This window comes from Macaca thibetana, chromosome 20, assembly GCF_024542745.1.
Source record: "Macaca thibetana thibetana isolate TM-01 chromosome 20, ASM2454274v1, whole genome shotgun sequence".
Taxonomy (NCBI): domain Eukaryota; kingdom Metazoa; phylum Chordata; class Mammalia; order Primates; family Cercopithecidae; genus Macaca; species Macaca thibetana.
The window spans coordinates 38,152,752-38,180,617 of NC_065597.1; the positions used below are offsets into that span (position 1 = coordinate 38,152,752).

Sequence of the window (27,866 nt, forward strand, 5' to 3'; positions counted from 1 at the left end):
TCACTCCAAATCCAAACCTACTACTTTGTATTCTAACACGACAAAGCCCTATCTTCCGCCACCCATTTACTTGTCCCTTTGTCTTCATTTCGTTTCCTCTTCTCTCACTCTATTTCATCCACACTTGTTGCTTCTGAAACATACCAATCATGTTCTATCTTTCCGCCTATGTGCTCCCCCTTGAAATTTCTCAGTGGCTCATTCTCTCCTTCCAATCTGCTTAAATGTTACCCCCTAAACAAGGCCTTGCCTGGCTCTCCTATCTAAAATTGTAAGATTATCCCTCACCCTTGTTACACAATCTACTTTTATTTTCTGTTTTCCCTTGCTAGAATGTGAGCTCGATGCGGGCAGGGATTTTTGTCCGTCTTGTTCACTGCTACATGCTCAGCATCTAGACAACTGTCTAGCAAATACTAGATGCTTATTGTTAAATGAAAAAATAGTTGCATAGGCATGAAAAAAAATGTAGATCAAATAAGTTTCCCTGCCCCCCCTTTGGTATTCTTGTGAGTCTTCTTGGTTCTTCATGGGAGACCTTATTGTTAAATGAATAAATAACTGGCTGGTCACCCCAAAAAATGTGACTTACAAGACCAAACAAGGTTTACTGAGCAGTATAAGTGATTTCAAAAATCATTGACAAGGCATAGCATGATACAATAAAACAAAGCTAGATCAAATAAGCTTTGAGATTCTAGACAGGGATGCTGGGAAGCTAAGATAACATTAAACATCACAGCGTTTTTATGAATACTCCAAAACTCCAAGTTGCAATTATAAACTAGCTTTTCACGGTCTCAGTGATGAACTGAGAAATAGAGAGCAAGGCATGTTAAAATAGAGATTCAAGAATTATGGGAACAAATTTCCATCCTTAAAGGGATGCAATTTTTCCCAAATCAAAGACAGGAATGGAAACCCTAGAATTCCAAGAACATTATTGCGAAGTCTCTACTTTCCAGGCTATCACATGACATGCTCAACAGGAAACATGGATCAGCTTCTTCCTTTTGTGAGCCTTCCTGGGTTTTTGTTTGTTTGTTTTTGAGACGGAATCTTGCTCTGTCGCCCAGGTTGGAGTGCAGTGGCGCAATCTCAGCTCACTGCAACCTCTGCCTCCCAGGTTCAGGCAATTATCCTGCCTCAGCCTCCCGAGTAGCAGAGACTATAGGTACGCACCACCACGCCCAGCTAATTTTTGGATTTCTAGTAAAGACAGGGTTTCACGACGTTGGCCAGGCTGGTCTTAAACTCCTGACCTCGTGATCCACCCGCCTCGGCCTCCCAAAGTGCTAAGATTACAGTCGTGAGCCTCCGCACCCAGCTACCTTCCTGGCTTTTTATGGGAGGCCTGGAAAATAATGTCAAGAATACGCAATACTTGGCACTAATTTAAAATCTTAAGAATTGCTTTTCTAGAAAGACAATTTCACCGAGAATGTTTCCTTCCAAACAAAGAAACAAAAATGGTAGCCAATAGTTACTGTTGATCTAAGTCATAGTTCTGAAGGTGTTCCAGTCAAAGAACAAGGTGCTGGACCATATTAAACACTGGGTTTTTAATGCCTTCCCCACTAAAGTTCATTTTTTATAGCTAGGAGTAACAAGCAATTGCCAGCAAAGCTGGAATAGGAAAGTCAAATATTCTGCCTATTTACATATGGTTCCCCGAAGCCATTCCTGATTAAAACTTGTACCATTTCAATCTTCCTACTGGAGATATCTATTAACCAGAACGGCATGTGAAAGCCAATGAATTTAGTATATAATTACACGTATCCTATACAAATTACTTCTCAATGACCTCTACTCATGAAAATAAACCAAAGAGGGATGACTGGCTCATTATAAATCTACAAGAAGATTTCCCTGGGAAAAGGTATTGAGAGCAGAGTCCTGAAAGATCTTAAGCTTCAATTGAATTTAATTTCAGCAGGAAGCAATCACTTCTGTATCTGAATTCCCAATGCATTTTACGTGAACCTCTCCAGTGGCAAGGAACACTTTCCAACTTAAATCCCTGCTCTTGTCACTAAGTAACAATGTGACCTTGGCCAAGCCACTTCCCTTCTCAGTGTTTTCATTTGTAAAATGAGAGGCTAGAATCAAGTGATTTCAAAAGTCTCTTTCAGATCTAATGTTTCATCATTTCATAATTACAATCAAAAGAGCCCCCCTAACCTCACCTATTACCTCTAAGTGAGAAAGCCATTGATTTACCTTTGGAGTTCCCATACTGTCTAGACAAACAAGTTCAAGGACACAGAAAAAAATACAATTCTCTGAAGTGTCCACTCTCTGTGGACCTCCTTAAGCCCTTCTCAACCTCAACCAAGGTTTTAAACCAAATGATTCTCTTCAAGTCCACCTTTACCATAGTTCTGGCATTCTGCCAAGGATTATAAGACCAGAAAATTAAACAGATATCACTTGTCACTTAGAAGACATGCACCCACCACAGAGTTTCAAGGCACATGCTTTGTACACCATCTGACCCAGAGCCACATGCTTTGGACACCATCTGACACATAGCCAGACACCTACAGAAAGTGTTTCATCGAATAAGATAATCTGATGCATTCCAATCATCTGAGAGTATGTGCGAGAAAGCTACAGCAGATGTGGGTGAGAAGTAAAACTGGAGAAAGGAAGACACCAAGACGTGCAAGAAAAAGCAAATGGAGCATACCCTTAACCTTTCCAGAGGTGGACATTTTAAAAACCCAAGTCCCTGGCCGGGTGCCGTGGCTCACGCCTGTAATCCCAGCACTCTGGGAGACCGAGGCGCACAGATCATGAGGTCAGGAGTCCAAGACCAGCCTGGCTAGCATGGTGAAACCCCATCTCTACTAAAATTACAAAAAATTAGCTGGGCATAGTGGTGCGTGCCTGTCATCCCAGTTACTCGGGAGGCTGAGGCAGGAGAATCCATTGAACCAGGAGGTGGAGGTTGCAGTGAGCCAAGATTGTGCCACTGCACTCTGGCCTGGGAGACAGAGCAAGCCTCTGTCTCAAAAAATTTAAAAAGTAAAAAAATAAAATAAAATCCCTGAGACAGCTACACTGCTGGGATAAGAAACACCTGCTCATAATGCACATAGCCTTAGGTGTTCAGATTCTGAAGTCTGGATATTTGTGCTCAAATCCTAACTCTGCTACTTACTTGCTGCATCACCATGAACAAGTTAATCAACCTTCTGTGACTCGGTTTCCTCATCTGTAAAATGAGGATAGCAATAGTACTTCATTACTATTTTGTTCTTTGAATTGTTGGGAAGATAAAATGAGTTAATGCATGTAAAATGCTTATAACAGCATGTGGCACATAGTAGGTGCTCAATAAATGAGCATTCCCAGTATTGCTATTATTATTAGATGGAGTTCTGAGAATTTCTGAGGTTAAGAGAACAAAGGAGTTTCTACACTGCTCTTACAGATTCAAAGTCTCTTTCCGGTGACAACTGCAAGTACCAACATTTCTATATTTATATGTAATTTATATTTGTATACTTTATCAGTCTTAACTACTCCTGAGCATAGAAACTATTCATTAGACATTTAAATTCCTTTCTGAAAGATATTCTAGGTTTCAAAAAGTACTTGATCACCCACGCGAAGGGAGTACAATAGGACCATTAAACTGGAGGGCGGAGAGTAATTGGGAGCACAAAGGCATCTTTGTAGAGCTTGGTACTATCACATGCCACTGCTTCAGGTTTGGAGAGTTGTCTCCTTAAGAAAGAAACTAACTCCATTGTTCGTTCACATCAGAGTTCTTGGAAGTGATAGTTCTTAAATCCCTGGCAAGTCCTTATTAAAGATCAGAGGATCTCAGTTCTTTCCATTAGGACAGCATTAAATCCCTTCAAGCGATTTTCTTAGGTCAGCATCATTATTTGAGATGCCAGAGAAAGTGGTGAAATTTCCAAACGCTAAACTTGTTCCTTGTTTCAGACCGAAGACACAAGGTAAAGTTAGAAAAAAATGAGTAGTTCTGAGGACATTTTTGAGACAGGGAAATTGTAAGAAATTTAAAGGGTACTTTAAAGATCTTTTTTTTCTTAAATCTCTTTTCCAAAACAGTCATTTTAGTAAACAAAAAACAAATAACGATAACAAACAAAAATCCAGTCAAATATCTAGAGTTGTCAGAAAATAATGAGCCTTGAAAGTTCCAGTCATTCCCTGATGGGATATCCAGAATTCTGGTTTTCCAAATATCTTTCAGTAAATCAGACAAGAGAGCTAATACTATGTCTTGTATCCCTTTGCCAAATAATCAGGCACAAAACAAAGTCAACAGAGGTCATGCTCTCCTCGATCTGTTCAACTACCATTTTTGTAATTCTATTCTAAGGAACAATGAGGGCCATAAACACACAGAAACAATAATAGAAGAAGAGAAATTTGGGTGGGCTACTAAGAGGTAGGCTATGATCTCTGTTTCAAGGGGATTATATATCAGAAAATGCAAGAACAAGTCTACCACGGCCACCCAACAAGGTCTAAAACTGCAGAATTGGGTAGAGGGCTAGGGAGTTTCCTGAAAATGGAGGACTGTCTGCTTACAAAACCTACCTCAACTGCTTCTGGCAAGGAAGGACAGTAGTTACAAACTGTGTGAAGCCAAGAACAAGTCCATATTTGACAAATCACACCCATCAAGATAGTGATGTCAACCATAATAAAATATTTTGGCAAGTCTGGAAATGTGCACCTGTGGGAACCTGGAAAGATTTGACAGATTTTTGTTTTCCCAGCTCTTTATCAGCAAGTTAATTATAGCAACTGTACAATCTCTTCTGAGCTGTAGAGAAAGACAGTTGGCTGTATGAAACCAAGAGGCTGCTCTCCTGGGCACACGAGAGACAAATGACAGGAGTGCTTACGTGCGAAAATATTCTGAGTACAGTATAACGATGAGCCAGCTAGCATGGCTAGATGAGAAACAGGCATATTCTGCAGACATACAGGTGTGACAAGACTAAAAAGTACACATGATACACACACAAGCATGTGCATGTACACACATAAGCACACATGCAAACATGTTCGTGTATGTGTGTATCTCCAGAGCCTAAACAACTCGGGTCATATTATCACATACAGGGCTGCTTTTTCGCAGAGCAGACCGTACCTTCACAGCTATAACTGTACACTGCCACCGCTGACCTGTCCACCAGATTTTCATCATGATGCCAGCTCACTGCCATTTTCCCCATGCCAAAATAAGGTTCCTCTTTCAGGTACGGCATTTTCTGAGGATCCATGAAATTCAGCAAAGTTACGTTGTATGCTGCTCTGCTCTTAATGTCCACTTCATCTTGTCCATCGTAGGATGACCCCATCCCAACCCTGGGGAAATCTGCAGACATACACAATGGCACAGCATCCTCATTAGCCTTCTCTTTGGCAGCAAGTTCTTCCAAAGCCTGGATGGTTTCTATCTGCAGGTAGTCATTGAGCTTGAGGAAGGTCTCACAAGCAGCGGCTATTTCAGCCTCGGGGTATTTTATATTAGACCCTTTCACTGGCCAGGGGACTGTGAAGAGCCTGGTGTTCAGGTACTTGTAGGTACAGCCTGGATTACCAATGAGGATGCGAGATACCGGAGTGAGCAGATCTTTGCCTTGGATCCTAACCAGGTCCCGAAATAAGCAGCCATGCTTGTGCAGTGTGAGAAAGGCTTCTTGAACCTCTTTATGGAGCTCCTCAGATACACTGCTGGCTTCTCGGAGAATTAGTTTAGGATATTTCAGCTGCCACTAAAACAAAACCAAAGCAAAAACAGATGTTGATGTATAGTTACAATTGTATTATTTCCAAAGGTGTGTTTCTTTGTAAGCATCTGGGGAGTTGTTGGGGGACTACCTGGTGGTTATTTCTAAACAGGAGTCACATCTTCCTAGCCCAAAACAGAAAACCAAATAAAACAAATGTCATCAAACTCTACAGTCAAGATTTTCAAGTTCAAGCTCAAATTACTAACAACCTTTAATAAAAAACAAAAAATAATAATGTGGGTCCTGATACACCAGAATTACTCTGTGACCACTTTTTCTCACCCTAAATCTCAACACCATTTTATTAACTGCTTATTATCTAAAATATTTATTAAGCACTTACTACTACCAGGTACTATTGTAAATTATTTGTGAGCATTAGCTCATTTTAACTCTATGCATAGCATTATTATCTCAAGTTTATAGATGAGACCACTGAAACATAGAGACATTAATTTGACCAAAGACATTAATTTGCCCAAAGTCACACAGCTGGCAAATATTGGAGCTGGAATTTAAAACCCCTGGACACCAACCCCTGGCTTCCAGGGCATGAGTTCTTAACCATGAGTATGCATTGTTTCTCAATAAATGACAAACTGGTTTCTGCTTAACACTTTCACAAAAAGAGAACTCACTTCTCTTCAGGAGTTAGACATTAAGTTCCATGAACACAAAAGTCATGGTAATTTTGCTCATGACTATAATACAAGTGCCCAGAATTTACTCAGTAAATGTTAAAGGAATGAATAAATGGATCTGTGGATGGATGAATGAGGTGTTATTACATTGCAATTCTAGAAAGTTCTAATAATTCTTTTTTTTTTTTTTTTTGAAAGTTCTAATAATTCTACTGGTGTCACTGGAGAAGAGTAATATTAGCCAATTCCCTCCCCTAATAAAGAAATACATGGAATGATTAATGTAGATTAGGGCTGCATTAGCTTTTCGGCTACCACTTTCCTTAGGACTTGGCATGTGAATCGGTGTCAGGCTGGAGTTTCCTGATTCTGTATAATGCAACTGATTTATTTGTAACCAAATCACAGGATTTTACATTTACTTCTGTAACGTTTTATCGGATCTGTTCCTTCCTAGTTCTGGGCTGTCTTAAAGAAACAGTCAGACATGATTAACACATTAACCTGTCCTCCCTGTATTGTGCTGCCCACAATTGTTAAGATACCTTCCTTCTCTGTCTTCATTCAGTAATTACCATTCATACGATAGACAGGGCAAGTCCAGTATTCTTCCATACATTTTTTTTTTTCATGCAACATCTGTTGCACCTACCACCAGGTGGAAATAAGGTCCCTGCTCTCACAAAGCTTTCTACTAAATCAAGTAAATAAATAAAGAAAAGCAACCCCAAATTGTGTTAAGTACTAAGACAGAAACAAACCAGTAGGAAATCTTATTAGAGCAGGAAGAATTCCCTAAGGAGACGGGATTTAAGCTGAGATCTTCAGGAAAAGAAGGTACCAGAAATATGACAAGTCAGAGAAAATGCTTCCCAGAAAGAGAGACCAAAGAAGCCAAAGGCGCTCAGGAAAAAGACCAATCTATTCTAGGGACCAAAAAAAGGGCTCGTTTTACTAGAGCACAAGAGCCAAAGACAGAGTGACGTGCGATGAGGAGGCAGAGGAAGGCGGAGGCCAGATCACACACAGCCTTAGAGGTCATGGTAAGGAATCTGGAGCTAACTCTAGATGCACTGGAGGATGTAGAAGGGAGAAAAATAACTTGATTTACATCTTATACAAATCACTCTTAGTTATAATATCAGGCATGGATTGGAAAGAGGCACATGTGAGTGTGGAATGTGCTATTACAATCATCTGGGAGAAAAGTGATGATGGTCTGGACTAAAATAGAGGCAGAGATAAGTGGACAGATGAAATACATGTTGTAGGTAGAACAAAAGGATGTGTTTATGAATTAGATGCAAGGGATAAAAAAAGATAGAAGTCTTTTGGGGTTTTTTAGTTTTTCTTGAGATGGCGTTTCACTCTTGTTGCCCAGGCTTGAGTACAGTGGCGCGATCTTGGCTCACTGCAACCTCCGCCTCCCCAGTTCAAGTGATTCTCCTGCCTCAGCCTCCTGAGTAGCTGAGATGACAGGCATGCACCACCACATCCGGCTAATTTTGTATTTTTAGTAGAGACGGGGTTTCTCCCTGTTGCTCAGGATAGAAGTTAAGGATACATTCCAGATTTCTGGATTTAACAACTAAATAAGTAATTTGCCATTTTGTGAAATAAGGAAAACTGAAAAAAAAGAGAAATAGTAGAAGAAAAAGGGGAAATAAAGCGTTCACTCTGGAGCTGCAGTCTTGAAGACACCTATGAAACCTCCAGGTGAAAATATGGGGGGGAATTAGATGTGCACATCTGGAGCTCAGAAGAGAAAGGAGGGCAGAGGAACGCAATGCGGGAGTGATCAGCACACAGCTTGGTTTTAAAGGCCTAGGAATGAATGAGATCACCTAGGGAAACAGTACAAATATCAAAAGGAGACCAAAGCTATTTCTTGAGTCACAGCAGAAGCCTCAACAAAGGAGAACCAGCAGAAAACCAGCAGAGTGTATTAATGCAGAAGCTACAAGAGGAGAGCATTTCCAGAAGGATGGGGTAGTCAATTATGTCACCTGACACTGAGGGGCCCAGTGAGATGATGCCAGATGATCTAGTAGATTTGGCAGCATGGAAATCACTTATGGCAATGACAAGAGCAATCTCAGTAGAGAGCTGGGGGTGGAAGTCAGATTGGAGTAGGCGAAGACGGAATGAAAAAGGAGGAAGTGAAATGGCATGTAGAGATGTCTCTGAATGGTTCTGCTATGAAGGGGAGTAGAAAAATGGAGCTTTTGATAAAGGAGAAGACCAGACTAAGCGACAATCTCTAATGATGGAAGATGCTAGAGAATACTAGAGTTTCTCAGTACACTCACGAGAATGATACAAGAGAAAGAGGCTGATGACACAGAGAGAGTGAATAACCAAAGAAGTGGAGACCTTGAGTGTCTAGAGCAGTAGCCCCCAAGTCAGGTATGTAGGGATTTGTAAGGCAATCTGGTAGAGTGCTGGGGCACACGGGGGAGATAGAACTGCTTTATTTTTAATATAAAATAAAAGAAATCAAGCATTCTTAAAATATGTGTGCATATATATATACACACACACAAATAGGTTTAATGTGAATATTATTATAAAACAGACACAAGTACATAAGTACTACTATCAGCACACTACCGGTGGTGTGCTGGAGTCACTCCACACCGGCTCATGAGAGCTCATTGTGTACATCTCTTTCCAATCAGGCATTCAGTAACACCATGATGGTGGCTTGAAACTGTCCACAGTGAGAGTATTTACATTGTGGAAATCAAAAAACACTAAAAATCAAGGCTGGTTCTCTTCCCCTACAGGCCACTTGTTAAACATTTTCTAGGACATCACTATATGTGCTTATCTACTGATAGCAGTATGTGATCAAAAATATTTGGATAGGAGAGAAGATACTTCTTATATTGCAATAGGCTAGAAGGAGAAAGAAGGTATGAATTCAGATAGGATGATAAATGTAATAATAGTAGGCAGATGAGTAAGTTCTAGGGTTTCTTTTGGAGGGGTGGTGGTTACAGAAAGCTCTGACTTTCTCAGCGAAGTTAAGGTGAATCACTAGCTAAGAATGCATGCTGGTCATTAGAGCTGTTTGCTAAATAGTTCTGGATTCCTCCCCTGCTACCCAGCTTTTTGGGCCCAGTATAAAATTACACTTCCTGGCCCCCTCATGATGGATGAAACATGGGATTACTTCTGTCCAGTGAAAAATGATGGTCATCCTTCCAGCCTGGAACATGTCATTGTCACTGCAAGACCCTCCAGCATACTCTGCACCCCTCTGCCACAGCAACCAGCTGGTGGCTGCTTGGATCTCTGAGCTACTTTAATGGGTAGTGACTCTGTGCCAACCCACAAATGATACATAAAATGGACAAGAAATATCATTGTGTGGAGCCACTGAGATTTGAGAGTCATCAGTTACTATAGCATAATCCAGCCTGTTCTGAGGCAGAGTGCAGGAGATATTATAGAAGACATGAAGAAAGTGGGAGGAAGTACACATAAGAAAAATAAATGAGTCAAGTTTGAATGTGAAAAAATGACTTTACTAGGTAAGTGTGGTAGGACTGCCCTGCTTCTCAAAATGCCTATCTGAGGTGTTGACCATGAACTGAAAGTGACAAAGAGAGGAGTCATGTGGCATACCACTATGGACTGTCATTGAGACTATCAGGGATCCATTAAGGATTTAGAGTTTCCATATTTCAGTTATCCCCATTGAAAAACAGAAACAGTGATATCGTACTTTCTATTTACATAGCTTATGAAGAAAGCAATGCAGTCCTGTAGGCAGAGACCAAATATTCTGGAGCCATGAGCAGTAACTCTAATTCTATCACTATACTGGTTACTTTCTAAGCAAGTCCCTGAGGCCCCAGTATACTCAAAGCAATGATGAAGAAGTGATGAAGAAGGTAATTTCTTCACACTGTCTTAACACCTCCAGTACTCTCTGAATGGTCTTTAGTATAAAATAATAAAGAAAAGTATGGTAATTCCAAAGAACTCTGTTTCTGAACACACTCCCCTCTGGGACTAAGAAAGGAACACTGAAAATAATGCACTCATATGCACAAACGCCTGCCCTCCCCCCATTGAAATCTTGCTGCCCTTGTTCAACATACACTGGGTACCTCAACACTATATAAGATCTATTTAATACAGGGAAATTATAACCCTATGGACCAGGAAAACCATAAAACCAGATAAATATTATCTGTAAATACCTTGACATAAAAAACAGCATAAAAAGAAAATAATGGCATGGGAAAATATTCCATTTTTTTCCAATTAGATCATGTCCCTTTTCTCTCTGACCATAAGTGCTTCTATTCCTGCAGTCCTCAAGTGTCCAGCTCTTAAGTACTTCCCCAAGGCTCTTCCCCCAACTGCACACCTGGATGTTCCTTCCCATCCCTGGGTCATTTTCTCATAGAAACCTTTCCTGAATCTCCACCCTCAAATAGGTGCCCTCTGTTATCACTCCACACACTTTACTTCTCTTTCATAGCACTTATCTATTTGTAACTATATTTATTTAAACTATTATTGGTTTAATAATCTGTCCTGTAAGATCACAAGCTCCTAAAATAAGACAGTATTAGTGGCCAGGAGCAGTGGCTTATGCCTGTAATCCCAGCACTTTGGGAGGCTGAGGCAGGTGGATCACCTTATGTCAGGAGCTCGAGACCAGCCTGGCCAACAAGGTAAAACCCCGTTTCTACTAAAAATACAAAAATTAGCTGGGTGTGGTGGCAGGCGTCTGTAATCCCAGCTACTCAGGAGGCTGAAGCAGGAGAATCACTTGAACCCGGGAGGTAGAGGTCGCAGTGAGCCCAGATCGCACCACCGCACTCCAGCCTGGGTGACAGAGTGAGACTCCGTCTCAAAAAAAAAAGAAAAAAAAAAGAAGAAGAACAAGAAAATAGCATTAGTACCCATTATAGCCACAGCACTTGGCTCCACATAAGTGCTCAAGACTCCTTTCTAAGTGTAAAAGCTTTAAAAGACTGAAGCAGATGCGTGGAGATCTTGGCTGGGGTAGGAAAGAAAACTAAATGTAAAGAGGCATGAGAGATCTTTTTGGGGTGCTAAAAATGTTCTAAAACTACTGTGATGATGGTTGTATGCCTCTGGAAATTTACCAAAATCATGGAATTATACAATTTTAAAAGGTGCATTTTATGGTATGTAAATTATACACATATACAGTTAATCAATAAACTTTTTAAAAAAGAAGATTGATAGATGTGAATATCTGAAATTTTAAATTTTTGTATAAAATAAATCATAAAAATAAAAGGCAAACAAACTGGAAACAAAAGTACAACCTATCTGGCAGGAATGTAGAACCATTAATGCAGAACCATTAAAAATTTAAATCCACACACACACACACACACATTCACAAGCAAATTAATAGAGAAGCCTCTTAGCACATAAAAAAATTAACTGCCTGGGCGCGGTGGCTCACACCTGTAATCCCAGCACTTTGGGAGGCTCAGGCGGGTGTATTGTTTGAGTTCAGGAGCTCGAGACTAGCCTGGGCAACAAGGTGAAACCCCCTGTCTAATAACAATACAAAAAAATTATCCGGGTGTGGTGACACGCATTTCTGGTTCCAGCTACGTGAGGGGCTGAGGTGGAAGGACGGCTTGAGCCCAGGAGGTGGAAGCTGCAGTAAGCCTAAGCCTGGGCCACAGAGTGAGACCCTATGTCAAAGATAGATAGATAAATAAATATAAACTGTATCAAAGTTGGAAAATATATAATTGGTATTAAATTATACTTAAATTAGTTACTGTCTATCAAATTTACATTAAAACATTTTATAATAGTAATATATATTGTTGATAATGGCAAAATTCAATATTCTGATAGCAAGCAATTAGGAATGCAAATTATTACAACGTTGCTTAAGGCCAATTGGACAAGATCTTTCAGAACCTAAATATGCCTATGTCTTTTCATGCAGTTTTTCTACTTTTAGGAATTTGTCATAAGGAAGTTATTAAACACACAAGATTATAAGAATATTTATCACACTGTTATTGATAATAATTAAAAACTGAAAACCACCAAAATGCCCAAGAAGGGATTAGAAGGGAAAATGGTACAACCACGTGATGGAATATTAAAGTAACCAACTTAACTGTTTGAAAGTCAGTAGGAAACTATAGTCATAGAAGAAGTTAGTAACAAGATAGTCAGACAAGAGGATCTCAGTTTCATTAAAAGAAAAACAGTATGTTACTGTAAAGGCTCACAGAAAAAAAAAAAAAAAAAAAACTTGGAGAAAAAGATAGCCAAAAGTTTATGGTGGTTATCCCTGAGTAACGTACTTGAGCATCATTTTAATTTTCTTCTTTAGACATCTATATTATTTTCAAATTTCCCAAAATAAGTGTAAAATATTTTTAATCAAAAAAATCAGAGCGAAGATGCTGCACTAAAAAACTTCTTAATTTTCATGACATTTCTTATATTTGCCAAGAGATTCTTTCTGATGGCTCTAAATGGTCAAAAATCTTCAAGAGAACTTCTGGTACTATTTAAATCTGTTGTTCAAGACTGAGGAATTTTCATTGTGCCACAGTGAAAACAAATAATAATAACTAGCTAATTTTGTCACTATCTCAAAGAAAATGTAAGAGAAAAAAAAATCCCAACCTAAATGCCCTCTTTTATTGTTTATAAAGTAATTTAAATTAGTGCCTGACACATAAACATACTACGTAGCATTTGTTCAATTTTTCTTTAAAAAAAAAAAAAGAACAAGTAACTTTGGAGAATAAGTGAACATTAAGTAACTTAATATTAATTCATTCTGTCAAACAAATAAGTTCACTTTCCATTTTGGACAGGTACATGTAGAACATCAGATATCACAAATAATTTGGAACAGCTGTTGGCAGATTTTCAAATATGCTAGACTTTTTTTCATTTAATCCCATTAGAGTTTTTTCCAATGAGTCATGAAATTTATATTAGTAGTTGTCTGGTCACATACTGTATTTCTTGAGATCCACAAATGATCCTGTGGCATAAATGATGATTATATAGTTTAATAAGTATTTGGAAAAGTATTTTAGATATAAAATGCCAGCATGCCAGGCCTTTGTCAATGGCTGAAAGATGTGGAAAGCTAAGCTCTCTGGAGATCAGGCTTCATTTTCTGTCTATTTTAAGCCATTACATAAAAATTCTACCTTTTCCTCCCATATCAAGAGATGCTTCTGAAAGATTTCCTCAGACAGAGAAGTCAGACATGGTATTAAATGAGTAAGATACCAGTTTACCAGAGGCTCACTTAAATGAAGCCCAGTGGAACTCAACCTTGGGTAGAGAGAAAAAAAATTTTAAATCTTCAAGTGACTTGGGAAATGCCCTTCACTTAAAAGTGCTAGAATATTCTGATTTTAGAGGAGCATATTTCTAATCTAGCTGTTAATAGATATTGCTTCTAACTCTATTTTGCACTCAGCAATTTGCACCCTATCACTCATTTTCTATACAATTTTTGTTGTAAAATGCTTGCAACTCGGCAGCTGTCCGATGACTAATGGGCTAAACATTCATCTGACCCAGACTCTGTCTGCATGATGCAAACTAGAGCCCCAGAAGGGATACACTTCTGGAGTCACTGTTCAGACTCTGCCACAGCTATCACAAGACTTGAGGTAACATGTGCTTTGCTACAAAATGACACAGAGATTCTCGTTCATTCATTCATTCATTCAATACTTCATTTCATTTTGTTTACTTAACATTTCCCAAATACTTGCTATGCCCAGGCACTGTCTTTAAGTGTCAGACATAGAAGGATTGAAAGAAGATAGGTCCTATTTGACAGCATCTCATAATTGAACAGTATAGACCGAAATGGAAAGGAAAAGAGAAGAACCTACTACAATAGAAGTGTGAGTATACTGCTATGGGAGCGGAGAATGATTAGGAAGGAAAAGCTGGAAAACCCTTAGGTACTGAATACATATGTATTGAGCACTTACTATTTGCAAAGCACTTGGGTGCTGAGAATGTGGAAGACAGCAAAACGTCTATTTTCTCTCTAGAAGCTCATGTTCTAGTATGCTGAGCCACACAATAAGCATATAAATACATAAAATATGTGGTATTTTAGATGATGATAAGTCTATGGAGAAAAATAAAGCCAAGAAAGTAGGATAGGGAGTGCTGGGGTAAGTATGCCTATTTTACACAGGGTGGTGAGGGAAGGCCTCTAGACACAGTGACATCAGAGCAGAAGAAAGCAAGAAGTAAGGATACAATCTCTGCAGATGCCTGGGGGGATAAGAGAGTTCCAGGCTGAAGGAACATTCAGTGCAAAGGCCTTGGGGCAGGAGTGAGTTTGGTTTATTCCAGGAAGAGTAAAGTGCCAGAATAGGAATAAAAGTGTGAGGATGGTGGGGAGTGGGCAGGAGCAGGAAATGAGGTGAGGGAAGCAGTTAGGAACCCAAGCATGTAGAGCTTTGTGGGTGCATGTCAGGTCCTGGGCTGATGGGAAGCTATTCAAGGGCTTTGAGCAAGAAAGTGTAACGAGCTGATTTATGTTTTCAAAAGAACACTCCGGATGCCGTGTTAAAATCAACTAGACTGGAGGAAGGAGGCAGAACCAGTCAGGAGGCTGTTGCAACAGAGATGATGGCAGTTTTGGCCACAGTGTAAGCAGCAGAGGTGGTGAGAAGCAGTCAGATTTTGCATACATTTCAGAACAAAAGGGATTTTCTGAAGCCTTCACAGAATATGTAGTGTTTAAGTAAAGTCTTTAAGAGTAGATGCTTACCAGACAGAAAAGGGAAGAGAGTACTAGTGGGCACAAAGGCAAGGAAGGATAAGAGGGCACAGCAGAGTCAGGGTGGAACCAAGAACTCCCTATGACGAGAGTTTATGGTTGGGTGCCATTTTAGGCCATGGAATGAGATTACACCAGAGAGGTTAGTTTAGGGTCAGAAAGTCAATGGCAGCCAGGTGTGGTGGTTCACACCTGTAATCCCAGCCCTTTGGGAGGCCGAGGCAGGCAGATCACTTGAGGTCAGGAGTTTGAGATCAGCCTCGCTATGTCCATCTCTACTAAAAATACAAAAATTAGCCAGGCATGGTGACGTGCACCTGTAGTCCCAGCTATTCGGGAGGCTGAGGCAGGAGAATCGCTTGAATCCGGGAGACAGAGGTTGCAGTGAGCCAAGATCGCACCACTGCACTCCAGCCTGGGCGACAGAGCAAGACTCTATCTCAAAAACAAAAGCAAAACAAACAAACAAACAAAAAACCAAGAAAGTCAATGGCCTTATAGGGTGGATATGCTGAGGAATTTGAACTTGACCTTGGAAAGAAAGGAGACTCAACAAAATTTATAAAACAAGGAGGTACAAGTCAGTTCTGATGGCACTGGGGAGGGCATGAGGAATGCCAATCAGGAGGATGCTAAAACTGCGGAGGCGGAAGGTGATCAATGCGGCCTACATAGTTGAGGTAGTGTCTGTGAAATGGAAAAAGAAAAAACAATTTGAGAGATTCTAAAGAGATAAAACCACCAGGGGCCCAGCGACTAAATGAGGGAAGAAAGCAATGGGTAGAAGTTGAGGGTGGTGAGCTTTCCAATTTTATTTATTTATTTATTTATTTATTTATTTATTTATTTATTTTTTGAGACGGAGTCTCGCTCTGTCGCCCAGGCTGGAGTGCAGTGGCCGGATCTCAGCTCACTGCAAGCTCCACCTCCCGGGTTCACACCATTCTCCTGCCTCAGCCTCCCGAGTAGCTGGGACTACAGGCGCCCGCCACCTCGCCCGGCTAGTTTTTTGTATTTTTTAGTAGAGACAGGGTTTCACCGTGTTAGCCAGGATGGTCTCAATCTCCTGACCTCGTGATCCGCCTGTCTCGGCCTCCCAAAGTGCTGGGATTACAGGCTTGAGCCACCGTGCCCGGCCGAGCTTTCTAATTTCAAGAATGGGACTAGGGGATACCATTACAGAAGAGGCTGGATGGGAGGAGCCTTGTTGAATGAATCCTTATTAAAATGTAAGTCACATCCTGTCATGCTTGTGCTCCAAGCCCTCTCATGCCTCCTCGTCTCAGAGTAACCACCAATGTTCTTCTTACAGAACTTACAAACTGTAAGTTCCTATATAACCGGGCCTCTCTCTCTCTCTCTCTCTCTCTCTCTCTCTCTCTCTCTCTCTCTCTCTCTGACTGTCTCCCCTGCTCTCACCAGCTCTCTCCCTCTGTTCCAGATATGTTGGCCTCGGGTGCTTTTCCTGCCAAATATACCTCAGAGGCTTTGCTGTTCCATAGGCCCAGAACATTCTTCCCACAAGTATCTACATGGCTTGCTCCTACACCACCTGCCCCACAAGAAATAAGCTCAAAGAAGACATGAATCTCTTGTCAGTTTTCACAACTTCATTTCTAATGCCTAAAACATTACCTGGCACAGAGCCGGGGAGTGAAATCCATTTGTTTAATGGAGTAAGTAACTTAATGAATATGAATCATGTTGAGTTAGATGTAGCTGGAAGACTTTCAGGTAGAGCCGCTCCATAGACAATTGGAAGTGGAGAGCTGGAGGTCAGAGGGAGAGCTGGGATGGGGACAGAGGTCTGGAACCACTGAGACAAGAGCAGAGTCATCTCAGAAGGATGAAGAAACACAAGGGTAGAGAGAAGCAGTATATGACTTAAGAGTAGAGACCCAAAAGCCAACAGCCCAGGCTTAAATCCTAGTCCCAACATATCCTGCATATAAGTCTTGAACAAATTTTTAAACCTCTCTGTCCCTTGGTTTCCTCATCTCTAAAATAGGGTTTTAGTAACACCTGTCTCAGAAGAGTATAGCAAGATTTCAATGAGCCCACACATGTAATGCACTTAAAATAGCAGCAGAACCTAGCACATAGCTAGCACATAATCAATGAAAGCAAAGGGGTTACTGAAGAGAGTCTCATTTTCTTTGGATAAGAGGGGCTGCATTCATATTTCTGGAAGCCAGAGTCTGTTTTCTGACTATGTAAGTCCTTGCCTCCTTGTATTCCATGATGAGCTAACAGAGGTTCTCTCTGCTTTTCTGCTTTGACCTTTGGTGGTTTGGTTTTGCTTCTTTTATCTATGGTCTTATTAAAAGAAACTGCAAAACTTCTCTGAAGGTGTTTTGAATTGGAGCATGGTAGACCAAGAGGTGGACTATACAACAGAAAGAGCATGGGCATTCAGAGTAAGACAAATATGGGCTGAACTCCAGCTCTTCTACTCGGATAACTAGTCTCTCCTGATTTCCTCCTTTTTTAGAGAGGGGGCCTTGTTATGACATGCAGGCTGGACTCCAATTCCTGGGCTCAAATGATCCTCCCTCCTCAGCCTCCCAAGTAGGTAGAACTTGCAGTTGTGCCTGGTTCCTCTCTTGATTTCTACAACAGAAAAAATACCTACCTCAAGCACCTCAAGCCTGAAGAAGAGTAGTTGCTGAATACCTATTTGTGGAATGAATGAATGAGGCTGTTTTGAGGATTACATGTAAGAGTATGCATAAAACGTGTAGCACAAAGCCTAGCACACTGTAAGGGTCAATCGACAGACCCAAAATGGAAGCTGCACAGACTCCTGTGTTTATGAGTGGCAGCTGGATTGGCATTCCTGTGGTGAGGGCCTGTTTAAGGAACCTAGTGTCAGGTCTGAACTTTCTATTTATTCATGTCATTAAAAAGTATTTTCATTTCATCTTTTAAGAGAAGAAGTTTACTTTTACTAAAGTTTTACTGAAGTACTAAGCCTTCTTAGAAGGTGTACTTTGGTCAGGCGCAGTGGCTCACACCTGTAATCCCAGCACTTTGGGAGGCTGAGGTGGGTGGATCACTTGAGGTCAGGAATTCGAGACCAGCCTGGCCAACATGGTGAAACCCCATCTCTATTAAAATTACAAAAATTAGTCAGGCATGGTAGCAGGTGTCTGTAATCCCAGCTACTCGGGAGGCTGAGGCAGGAGAATCGCTTGAACCCGGGTGGCAGAGGTTGCAGTGAGCTGATATCGCACCACTGCACTCCAGCCTAGGCAACAGAGTGAGACTCTGTCTCAAAAATAATACTAATAATAAAAAATAAAATAAAGAAATAAAGAAAAGAAAAGAAAAACAAGAAGGTGCACTTAGAGTGATTAGATATTGGTATCAGGGTTTGTTGTGGGCCTTGAAAAGATAACAGAGAAGGCTTGATGGTTGTTCTGTTTGCATTTGGGTTTCCTTTCATCCCTTAGCGGATGGCTGGTTCAGAGCACAGTGGGCTGATAACCTTTTGTATCTCATTCTTCCTGTACCATTTTCACACCACAAAAGCTGAAATGGCTCAGCAGTTGCTTTCTGACAATGCATGTAATCATGTACTAGAAGGCTTATAGCTATGAAAATATTAGTAAGCATTTCAGAACTAATTGCATTTTTGTGGGTTTACCTGTCTTAAGGGAACATTTAAAAATTATTTTTTGCCTGACTGCAAAAGAATATACATTCACTGCAGAAAATTTGGAAAACTGGCAAAGTTCAAAAGAGAATACCCACTCTATCGCTATGCGGTATGACATTTCTGTACACATCTGTCAAATCTTTCCAGGTGCCCACTCCCTGGGGAGGTGTCTATGTGTGTAGAAGCAAAATTCATATCATACTAAACTCATTATTATTATATATAACTGGTTTTCCAAATTAGCTATTGCATGCATGCATTTAAGCAAACTCATTCTGCACCTGGATAGGTACCAGGCACTGAGTGAAGTACAGAGGATAAGGGAAGTCAGCACACAAAAAAATTCATTACAGTTAAGTGAGATTAATGCTGGATGTGATGGCTCAAGCCTGTAATCCTAGCACTTTGGGACGCCAAATCACTTGAGGTCAGGAGTTCGAGACCAGCCTGGTCAACATGGTGAAACCACGTCTCTACTAAAAATACAAAAATTAGCCAGACGCACTTGCTTGAACCCAGGAGGCAGAGACTGCAGTGGGCTCAGATCGCGCCACTGCACTCCAGGCTGGATACGACATAGCAAGACTATCTCAAAAAAAAAAAAAAACAAGTAAGTGAGATTAAGTGCTGATAAAGGTATTAAGTACAAGAGAGGAAGCACAGACAACTAGTAGAGGTGTCAGGGAAGCTTCCTACAGGAGATGGCATATGAGCTATTACTAACAGGTAAAACAGAAGTTCACCAAGGAAAGAAAGGACAGGCCAGGCATGGTGGCTCATGCCTGTAATCCCAGCACTTTGTGAGCCCAAGGTGTGCCAATTGCTTGAGCTCAAGATTTCAAGACCAGCCTGGGCAGCATGGTGAAACCCTGTCTCTACAAAAATACAAAAAATTAGCCAGGCATGGTGGCACACACCAGTGGTCTCAGCTACTTGGGAGGCTAAGGTGGGAGAATCGCATGGGCCTGGCGGGCAGAGGTTGCAGTGAGCCCAGATCTCACCACTGCATTCCAGTCTCACTCAACAGAGTGAGATCCTGTGTCAAAAAATAAACAAAAAAAAGAAGAGACAGATAAAGAGAAGGAGGTACGTCAGCAGAGGATGTAGCAAGAAGGCCCCAAAGATGAAACTCATACCATATTTAAAGTACTACAAAAATCCAGTGTGGATAAAAAGGTGTAGGAGCAGGGGAGATGAGGCTGAAAATGCAGGAGCCAGGCAATGATGTGGGATTTGAAGCAGAGGGTTGCCATGCTCCAATTTACATCTTGGTTAGACAATACTACAGCTTCAAGTATGAATGGGGGCAAAGAGGAAAACCAGACAGACCTATAAGAGGACTGATAGTGAAGAGGAAAGATGATGTAAATCAAATGGGAATGGAGATAAGAGACAGTGGCCTAGGAATAATACTGAGCTAGAAGTCACAGAAATCATATTGACCTGGATTCTAGATGGATAAAGTCCTTCTTTCCTCTCTTCCTTCCTTGGTTACTGATGGTCAGCTATGTACATGCAGGTGCTAGAGATACAAAGATGCTGTGACCTAATTCCTATTCTGATTTTCATGGTAACTCTCCGCTTTAAGACTTCACATTCTAGTAGGAAAGAAGAGGTGAAAATTTATTATTTTTACATGCCCAGAGGGCCTACCCTTCTTCTTTGGAAACAGGACTCCGATTTTCCTTTGGGAAGGCCACCCATGTCTAACTCACATAGTACATGCAGTTTGGTGGGAGTACTCCCACTCCAACCCCACTCCAAGAGTAGGTGCAAGAACTAGGCCAGGCAAACAGGAGCATTTGACTCTCCTGAACATGATGACTAGTTCAGTGATAAGCACACGACTCCAACCAGGCCAACAGGATTACTTCCTGGAGAATTTGATGGAACCAGGGAAAAAGAACTCCCTACCTTTTTCTAAGATCCCAGATGCCAAAGACCACATACCCCTTGGGCTGTCAGAGTCCTGCTATGCTCTTAGATGAGAGCCTACTGAGCATGAGGTCACAATGAGGAAAGCTAAGTCAAGAAAAACAGAAAGAAACTGATTGGGTGACATCTTTTGTAAAGTTGGATTTAGCCACCTACTCCTAGACTTCTAAGGCAAGTCAATAAATTCCCCTTATTTTTTGCCACAGTGAGTTTGATTTGGGTTTTTGTCATCTGTAATTGAAACAGTGGTGTCTAATTCAGAGAGACAGACACAGGATCCTGTAATTGCAATACCACATGTGCTAGGTGATGCAGAGTTATTTACAAGGAGTGCAATCAACTTGACTTGTAGGTAGCATAAGCTAGGAAAATGTTCACAAAGGAGGTGATGTTTAACTGAACTCTTGAACAATTAGCCATCTGCAACAGGATAAGGAGCAAAAGGAAGGAGGAGGAGCTATGCAGAAGAAACAGCATGAGCAGAGGCAAGGAAGTGTGGAATGGCCGAGGAAATAAAAACAGTCACTATGCTAAAGCATTAAATTCATAGCAAAAAGCCGACTCTGAAGAAATGTACATGCTCTGTAGGCCATGAGGAGTCATGGGTGATCTAATTTGACCTTTTCACCTGTCATTTAACCTCTCTAGCCCAGCTTCCTCATAGGTAAAATAAGGTTGATCAGAGCACATGACTAAAATTGATAAAAATATTAAAATACCTTACCTGCTGATAGAATTCATCATCTTTGGGAGTCAGATAAGGAAGCCAAGTGTCTTCAAGCTCTTCAAGAAGCCTCAGTTTCTGTTTGAAAATAATAATAATTACATATAAGTGAATATACAATGACCCGAAATAAGACACTCTCTTATTTTTCAAATAAGAAATACAAACAAATTTTAGCCAACTTTGAATTTATAATCTTTTAGAGAGAGAAATTAGTCAAATCGCAATTATAAAATGTATTAATTAAATTACATACATCTTTTTTTTTTCTTTTCTTTTAGAGACAGAGTCTTGCTCTGTCACCCAGGCTGGTATACAGTGGTGTGACCATAACTCACTATAACATCAAACTCCTGGGCTCAAGCGATCCTCCCGTCTCATCCTCCCAAGTAGCTGGGACTACAGGGGTGCCACCATCCTTGGATAATTTTTTTTTTATTTTTAGTAGGGACAAGGTCTCGCTACATTGTGCAGGCTGGTCTCAAATTTCTGACCTCAAGCAATCCTCCCATCTTGGCCTCCTACAGTGCTGGGATTATAGGCATGAGTCATGGCACCCAGTCAATTTACATACATACTAAATTACACATGGTATGAAGCACAAATTTAGAAATAATTGTATTCACTCTCACATTTCATGAGACAATTTGATTCACTTTTCACATGTATTGTTGACATCCAGGTCTTTTTCATCACTAGAGCCAGCTTACAAGTCATCCAATACAGTTTTCCAGAGCAAACGCCCGTCTGTACAATCTGCTTGAGACACAGTAGCTTGTAAATCCTTTTATGGTGCTATCACTGGAAATACCAAACCAAGCCACAAGTATCTATCTGCATAAAGTCAGGATATGTGGAATAGTTATTCATCTTGTAAACATTTATTTGAGATCATATCCACTTACAGTATTGCTTTCTTAGAGTGATCTATCATCTCTACAATAATTACTAAATCTGTGTTAAACATCTTTGTTTCTTTTCTTTTCCAATTCCATGAAGCAGCCTTTTTAAGCACTCAAAGCCAGCATTGTCTGAGGCTATTTCCAGAGACTATGTTTTCCCCAAACAGTACTGTGCTATTCAAACAAAGTAACTGAAAGAGGATCTCATATTATAAAGTATCTTATAAGAAATCAGATACATATAGGGCACCTGCTTCCTTCTGAGGGATATTTTTCAAAGAATATCTGACCTTACATTCAAGAATATACGGAGTTTGTGTGTGTACGTGGCACATAAATGGCATAAATGTGCACATACAGTCACAGACACATGGACATGTACATACAACAGACATTATCTGTAAGAAAGAAAGCAAAAACAGCAGAAACAACTGGGTTTCAAATAAAAATGCAATTAAATGCATCATCAAAGCTACTGTCAGCCAGTAAGTCACATTTATAAAAATTAGATAATAGTACACCTTGCTCTGGGCCAATATAGTCCCACTCCATAAGAATATGACTTGGTAAACACAAACTGGATTTCAGGCTCCACCTGCTCCAATGGCCACTGTCTTTACAAAGTGCACAACCTACTCAACCAGACGTGGTGGCCCTAAGTACTACCCTCTCCCACCCCAGGATAGCAGCCTTCTCTCACAAACCCATCACAATCAGAGTAGTCAAAGGAAACGTCCTTTTAGGTAAAACACAAATTCTTTCTGGACCTTTTTTGTATCATTATCTAAAGTGAGGAAAGAGAAAGGGAATAGAAGTATAGCAACCAATTGACCTAAGAGACACAAAACCGAATTCTACTCTTAGGCATAATTCTATTACATTTATTTAGTCAAAGTCTTTGTTTTGACTGTAGGTGTTTTCTCATTTATAACAAAAAGGTTGACTTACCAGTTCAACTATGATTTTTTTTTTTTTTTTTTTTTTTTTTTTTTTTGAGACAGGGTCTCACTCTGTCCCACAGGCTGAAGTGTAGTGGCCCAATCACAGCTCACTGCAGCCTTGACTTCCTGGGCTCAGATGATTCTCCCAACTCAGCCTCCCAAGTAGCTGGGACTAAAGGTGCAATGCCACCATGCCTGGCTACTTTTGTTTTACTTTTCTTTGTAGAGATGAGGCCTCAGTATGTTCCCTAGGCTGGTCTCAAACTCCTGGGCTCGAATGATCTGCCTGCCTGGGCCTCCCAAAGTGCTGGGATTACAGAAGTGAGCTACCATGTCTGGCCTAAATTATGATACTTTTACAGTTATAATACTAATGTAACACACACCATTATAGATAATCGACAAACCACTTTGGATAACTCACTATTGGTTAATCAATTTATCTGTTTTTCAGTATTAACCATTATTTGGGCCATAGAAAGAACCAATGATATTTCCATGCGCATACTTATACATTTCTCCACTCCATCATAAATTTAATCAAAATCTATACCTCAATTTTTACTTCAAGCTCAGAAATGCCTCCATTTTCCTATGAATATTTTATCAATTCTTAGTCTTTTTTATAGACACAAAGTGCCAGAATATTTATAAATGCCAAAAAAGGTAAGCCTTGAATAATTCAAATGCACATTTCTCAAACCTTGAAATGCCTCCACCTTGCAAACACCACCTTAAGATCTCTACACGTGAGAGTCCATCAATAAAGCTAATCTACATATAAAGAGGAGCACAAAAGTATGGATTCCCAAAAGTAATTACATACTCCACCTAAATCAGATGAAACAGCAACAGGCCTGTCCCATAGGTCGACAAGTGCCAGTGTAGGCTGAACCTCTGCTTATAATTAATGCTTCAGCTAAATTCTGTAACAACCACCACTTCTTAGTTCATTTCGGAATTGAGCATCAGACAGGTATAAAACATTGTAACTTATAAGGCTGTATCAAAAGGATAAAATTTGACAAGATTTTTCCTACTCTAGAGCAAGCAGCATATAACTGATCTTTCACTAGGAATTTTCATTTTAATACTGTGAGCAATGTTGTGTCTACGCGACAGCAGAGAATGGGGACCAGAAAATCACCCAAATTAAGACCCTACAGATAAAAATCTGCTCTGAACATCAACACTCACTACTTGCAATTTTACCAAGTAACTGACAAGATCAATTATTAAATAACAATATTTACAAACATAAAGAGAAGTTTTGGCCATGTTTACATCAGTGAAATCAATCAGATATCAATAGTAAATTAAGTTGGTAGCTCATAAACATCAAAATTAAAAATTCTTAACTGCTTTATAAAAACCAAACATTAAGATTGTTTTATGAAAAGCGAGGTCACTATGGGCAAGACTAAGAGAAACAGGCCCTTTTGCTCTCTGCTGTCAGGAGGGCAAAACAACACGATCCTTAGAGAGGGTAACAGTCAACTCCTTTCAAAACGCAAATGCATTTACCATGTGAGCCAGCGATCCTACTTTTGATTTATCCTTCTAATATACTTGTACCATGTTCAGAAGAATATATGCACGAGGATACTCATTACATCATGATTTGTAGAACAAAAGTTTGGAATCACACTAAAAACCACTGAACTTTACACTTTAAAATGGTGAATTTTATGATATGGAAATTATTATCTCAATAAAACAAACAGATTAGAAACAATGCAAATTTCCAGCCACAGGGGACAGGTGAATAAACTACAGGACATCCACGTGATGAAGTATAAAGCAACAGTAAACAAAAACAAGGATGCTCTCTGTTTATGAACTAAAAAGCTCTCCAGAAGGTATTGGGGAGTAAAAAGCAAGGCACAAAACTCTGCTTGTATTCACACACAGAAACACAAAGGATGAATGACAGACTATTAAAGTGATTAACTGTCAACAGAGGTGGGAAATGACTAGAAAGGGACAAAGGCAGAGCCAAGACTACTCAAAATATTCCATTTTATATTGTTTTGATTTTTGTACTATGTAAACGTCTTACCTATTACCAATTCAAACATCTAACCTACTAATTCCTCACATGAAATTCAGTATAAAGATAAAGACAACATGATTTTTGGCATTGTTTTAGAAAGTGCATACTTTTGTCCATGTACAATGAAGTATTTATTTGGAAAACTATTGCAGACTAGCACACTAAAGAGGAGAGGAAAAAAAACAGCTCTGACAATTTTCTTTGTGTCAAATGCCAACCATGGTAAAAACACACAACATTAAAATGCACTCTGGAGCACAGGTAGAAGGAGCTCACGTTTGACTGTCAGATCTGGCTAACTGCTGCTCCTCGGCCTGATGTACAGATAAATCCACACAGCTGGGCCCTGCAGCACACTGCTCTGCTCACACACTTCTTTGCTGTCACGCTTGTGTCAAATACATCAAGCTGTTCACAAATGCCACACGGAGAGCCAGAGAGAGCATGAAGCCTCAGCTCTCCTACCTGGCAGGAGAGGCAGATGAAGATCCTTCCACGCAGGCTACCGCCCATTTCCACAGCTCTGGCAAAGTAAAAGAGGACAAAAGACCTATGTGAAACACACCACAGCCAGTCGCAGTGGCTCACACCTATAATCCCAGCACTTTGGGAGGCGGAGGCAGGAGGATCACCTGAGCTCAGGAGTTCGAGACCAGCTTCGGGACATGGCAAAAACCCGTCTGTATGAAAAAAATACAAAAACTAGCCGGGTGTGGTGGTGTGCACCTGTAGTCCCAGTAGCTCAGGAGGCTGAGGTAGGAGGATCACTTGAGCCTGGGAGGCAGAGGTTGCAGTGAGCCCAGATCACGCCACTGCACTCCAGCCTGTGTGACAGAGTAAGACTCTCTGTCTCAAAAAAAAAAAGAGCACCACAACTCAAATTCCTAAGGGTTTCAAGTTAGATATCAGAAACTACACCAACCCTAGGCCTCTGCTTTACTGTGAAAAAGTTAAGCTGTATCTGAGCTTGTACATCTTGTCACATAGAGATATGGTTTGAGTCTTACAGTAATAACATAAAAAGATTAAGTGGATTATGACTCATCATGTAAGGGTGTATCTCACCTACAAATGAAGCATATTTTTCATCCCACTCCTGACTCTTCAGCCGTGTCAAGATTATGCTCCTAAGGACACTTATTCTTTATCCATGTATCATGTTCCACATAATACTTCTTCAACTATGCATCCTATTGTGTCAGGTTCAATAAAAATTTAATTTTATTACCTGAGTCTTTTCAAAATACAATGACAAATAATGGCTAATGAACGTTCATTGTGAAAATAACTGCATGGTCTTATGAGGGTTTTAAGTGGGAAAATGACCTAGTCCTTAAGCAGGGTGCTTAGTGGGCAAGGAAGACATATCTAAACTAACACTAGAAAGATCATCAAGAGCCAGGCGCGGTGGCTCACGCCTGTAATCCCAGCACTATGGGAGGCCAAGGAAGGCAGATCCCTTGAGGCCAGGAGTTCAAGACCAGCCTGGCCATCAAAGGGAACCCCATCTCTACCAAAAATATAAAAATTAGCCGGCCATGGTGGCGCACACCTGTAATCCCAGCTACCAGGGTGGCTGAGGCAAGAGAATCGCTTGAACGTGGCAGGTGGAGATTGCAGTGAGTCACTACTGCACGGTGACACAGCAAGATTCTTCCTCAAAAAAAAAAAAAAAAGAAAGAAAAGAAGAATTCAATAATAGCTAAACCAAAAGAAGTGTAAATAAATATTTCACATATACTTATACCATATTTGCTTTAGATAAGAAGAAAAAAAGTATTTCAACCATTTCAACAAATTCAGCATTCCCTGTCCTATGAAAAACTTCCCTCTCCATGAAAACATGGCACAGTAAAAGTAAACTGGATTTGGAGGCGAAAGTAGGATTGAATGGAGACTCCTCGATGAGGTACCACATCGGAAGCAAACTCGCTCATTCTCAATTTCCTCATCTGTAAGAGACACTATTTCATAGAGTTGTGATGATAAAATAAAAATTATTCATATATATTAGTGCATTTTACAAACTATAAACTATGCAGATATTAGGCAAATAGCATTCAGACAGTGGGGCAGGGGTCTGTGTAACAAAGCAAACTCCTTTGTTATGTGTTTATAGCCTAAGGAGCCAAACTCTTGAATTCCAGTGCCAGTCTAGGTGTATGATTTGGAACTACTTTCTTATCTCCCTGTGAGATGTAAATGATATTAATACATAAAGCTCTAAGAACAGTGCCTGGCACATAAACAGCCCTCAATACACTTTGGCAACCATTCGTTGTTATTGTTGTTTATTCATGTCTGGAAAAGACAGTTTTATTTCCTAGTTATAAATTACTTATATAGGAATCTATGTGTAGCACATCAAATTATACTTTAGGCCACAGATTAATGCTACTGGATTAATACAAATCCAGATATTAATTAGC

At 40.2% G+C, this 27,866-nt stretch overlaps 1 protein-coding gene across 1 annotated transcript in view; it reads right to left on the reverse strand.

Annotated features, from left to right (window-relative positions):
• The window catches only part of FTO (FTO alpha-ketoglutarate dependent dioxygenase), a 674,514-nt gene that overhangs the window by 283,147 nt on the left and 363,501 nt on the right, over positions 1-27,866 (reverse strand). Inside the window, exons 3-4 of the mRNA XM_050774894.1 lie at positions 21,542-21,619; positions 5,141-5,768 (exon numbers count right to left, since the gene is read on the reverse strand). Of these exons, the coding sequence (XP_050630851.1) occupies positions 5,141-5,768; positions 21,542-21,619 (706 nt within the window). The remainder of the gene's footprint in view (positions 1-5,140; positions 5,769-21,541; positions 21,620-27,866) is intronic.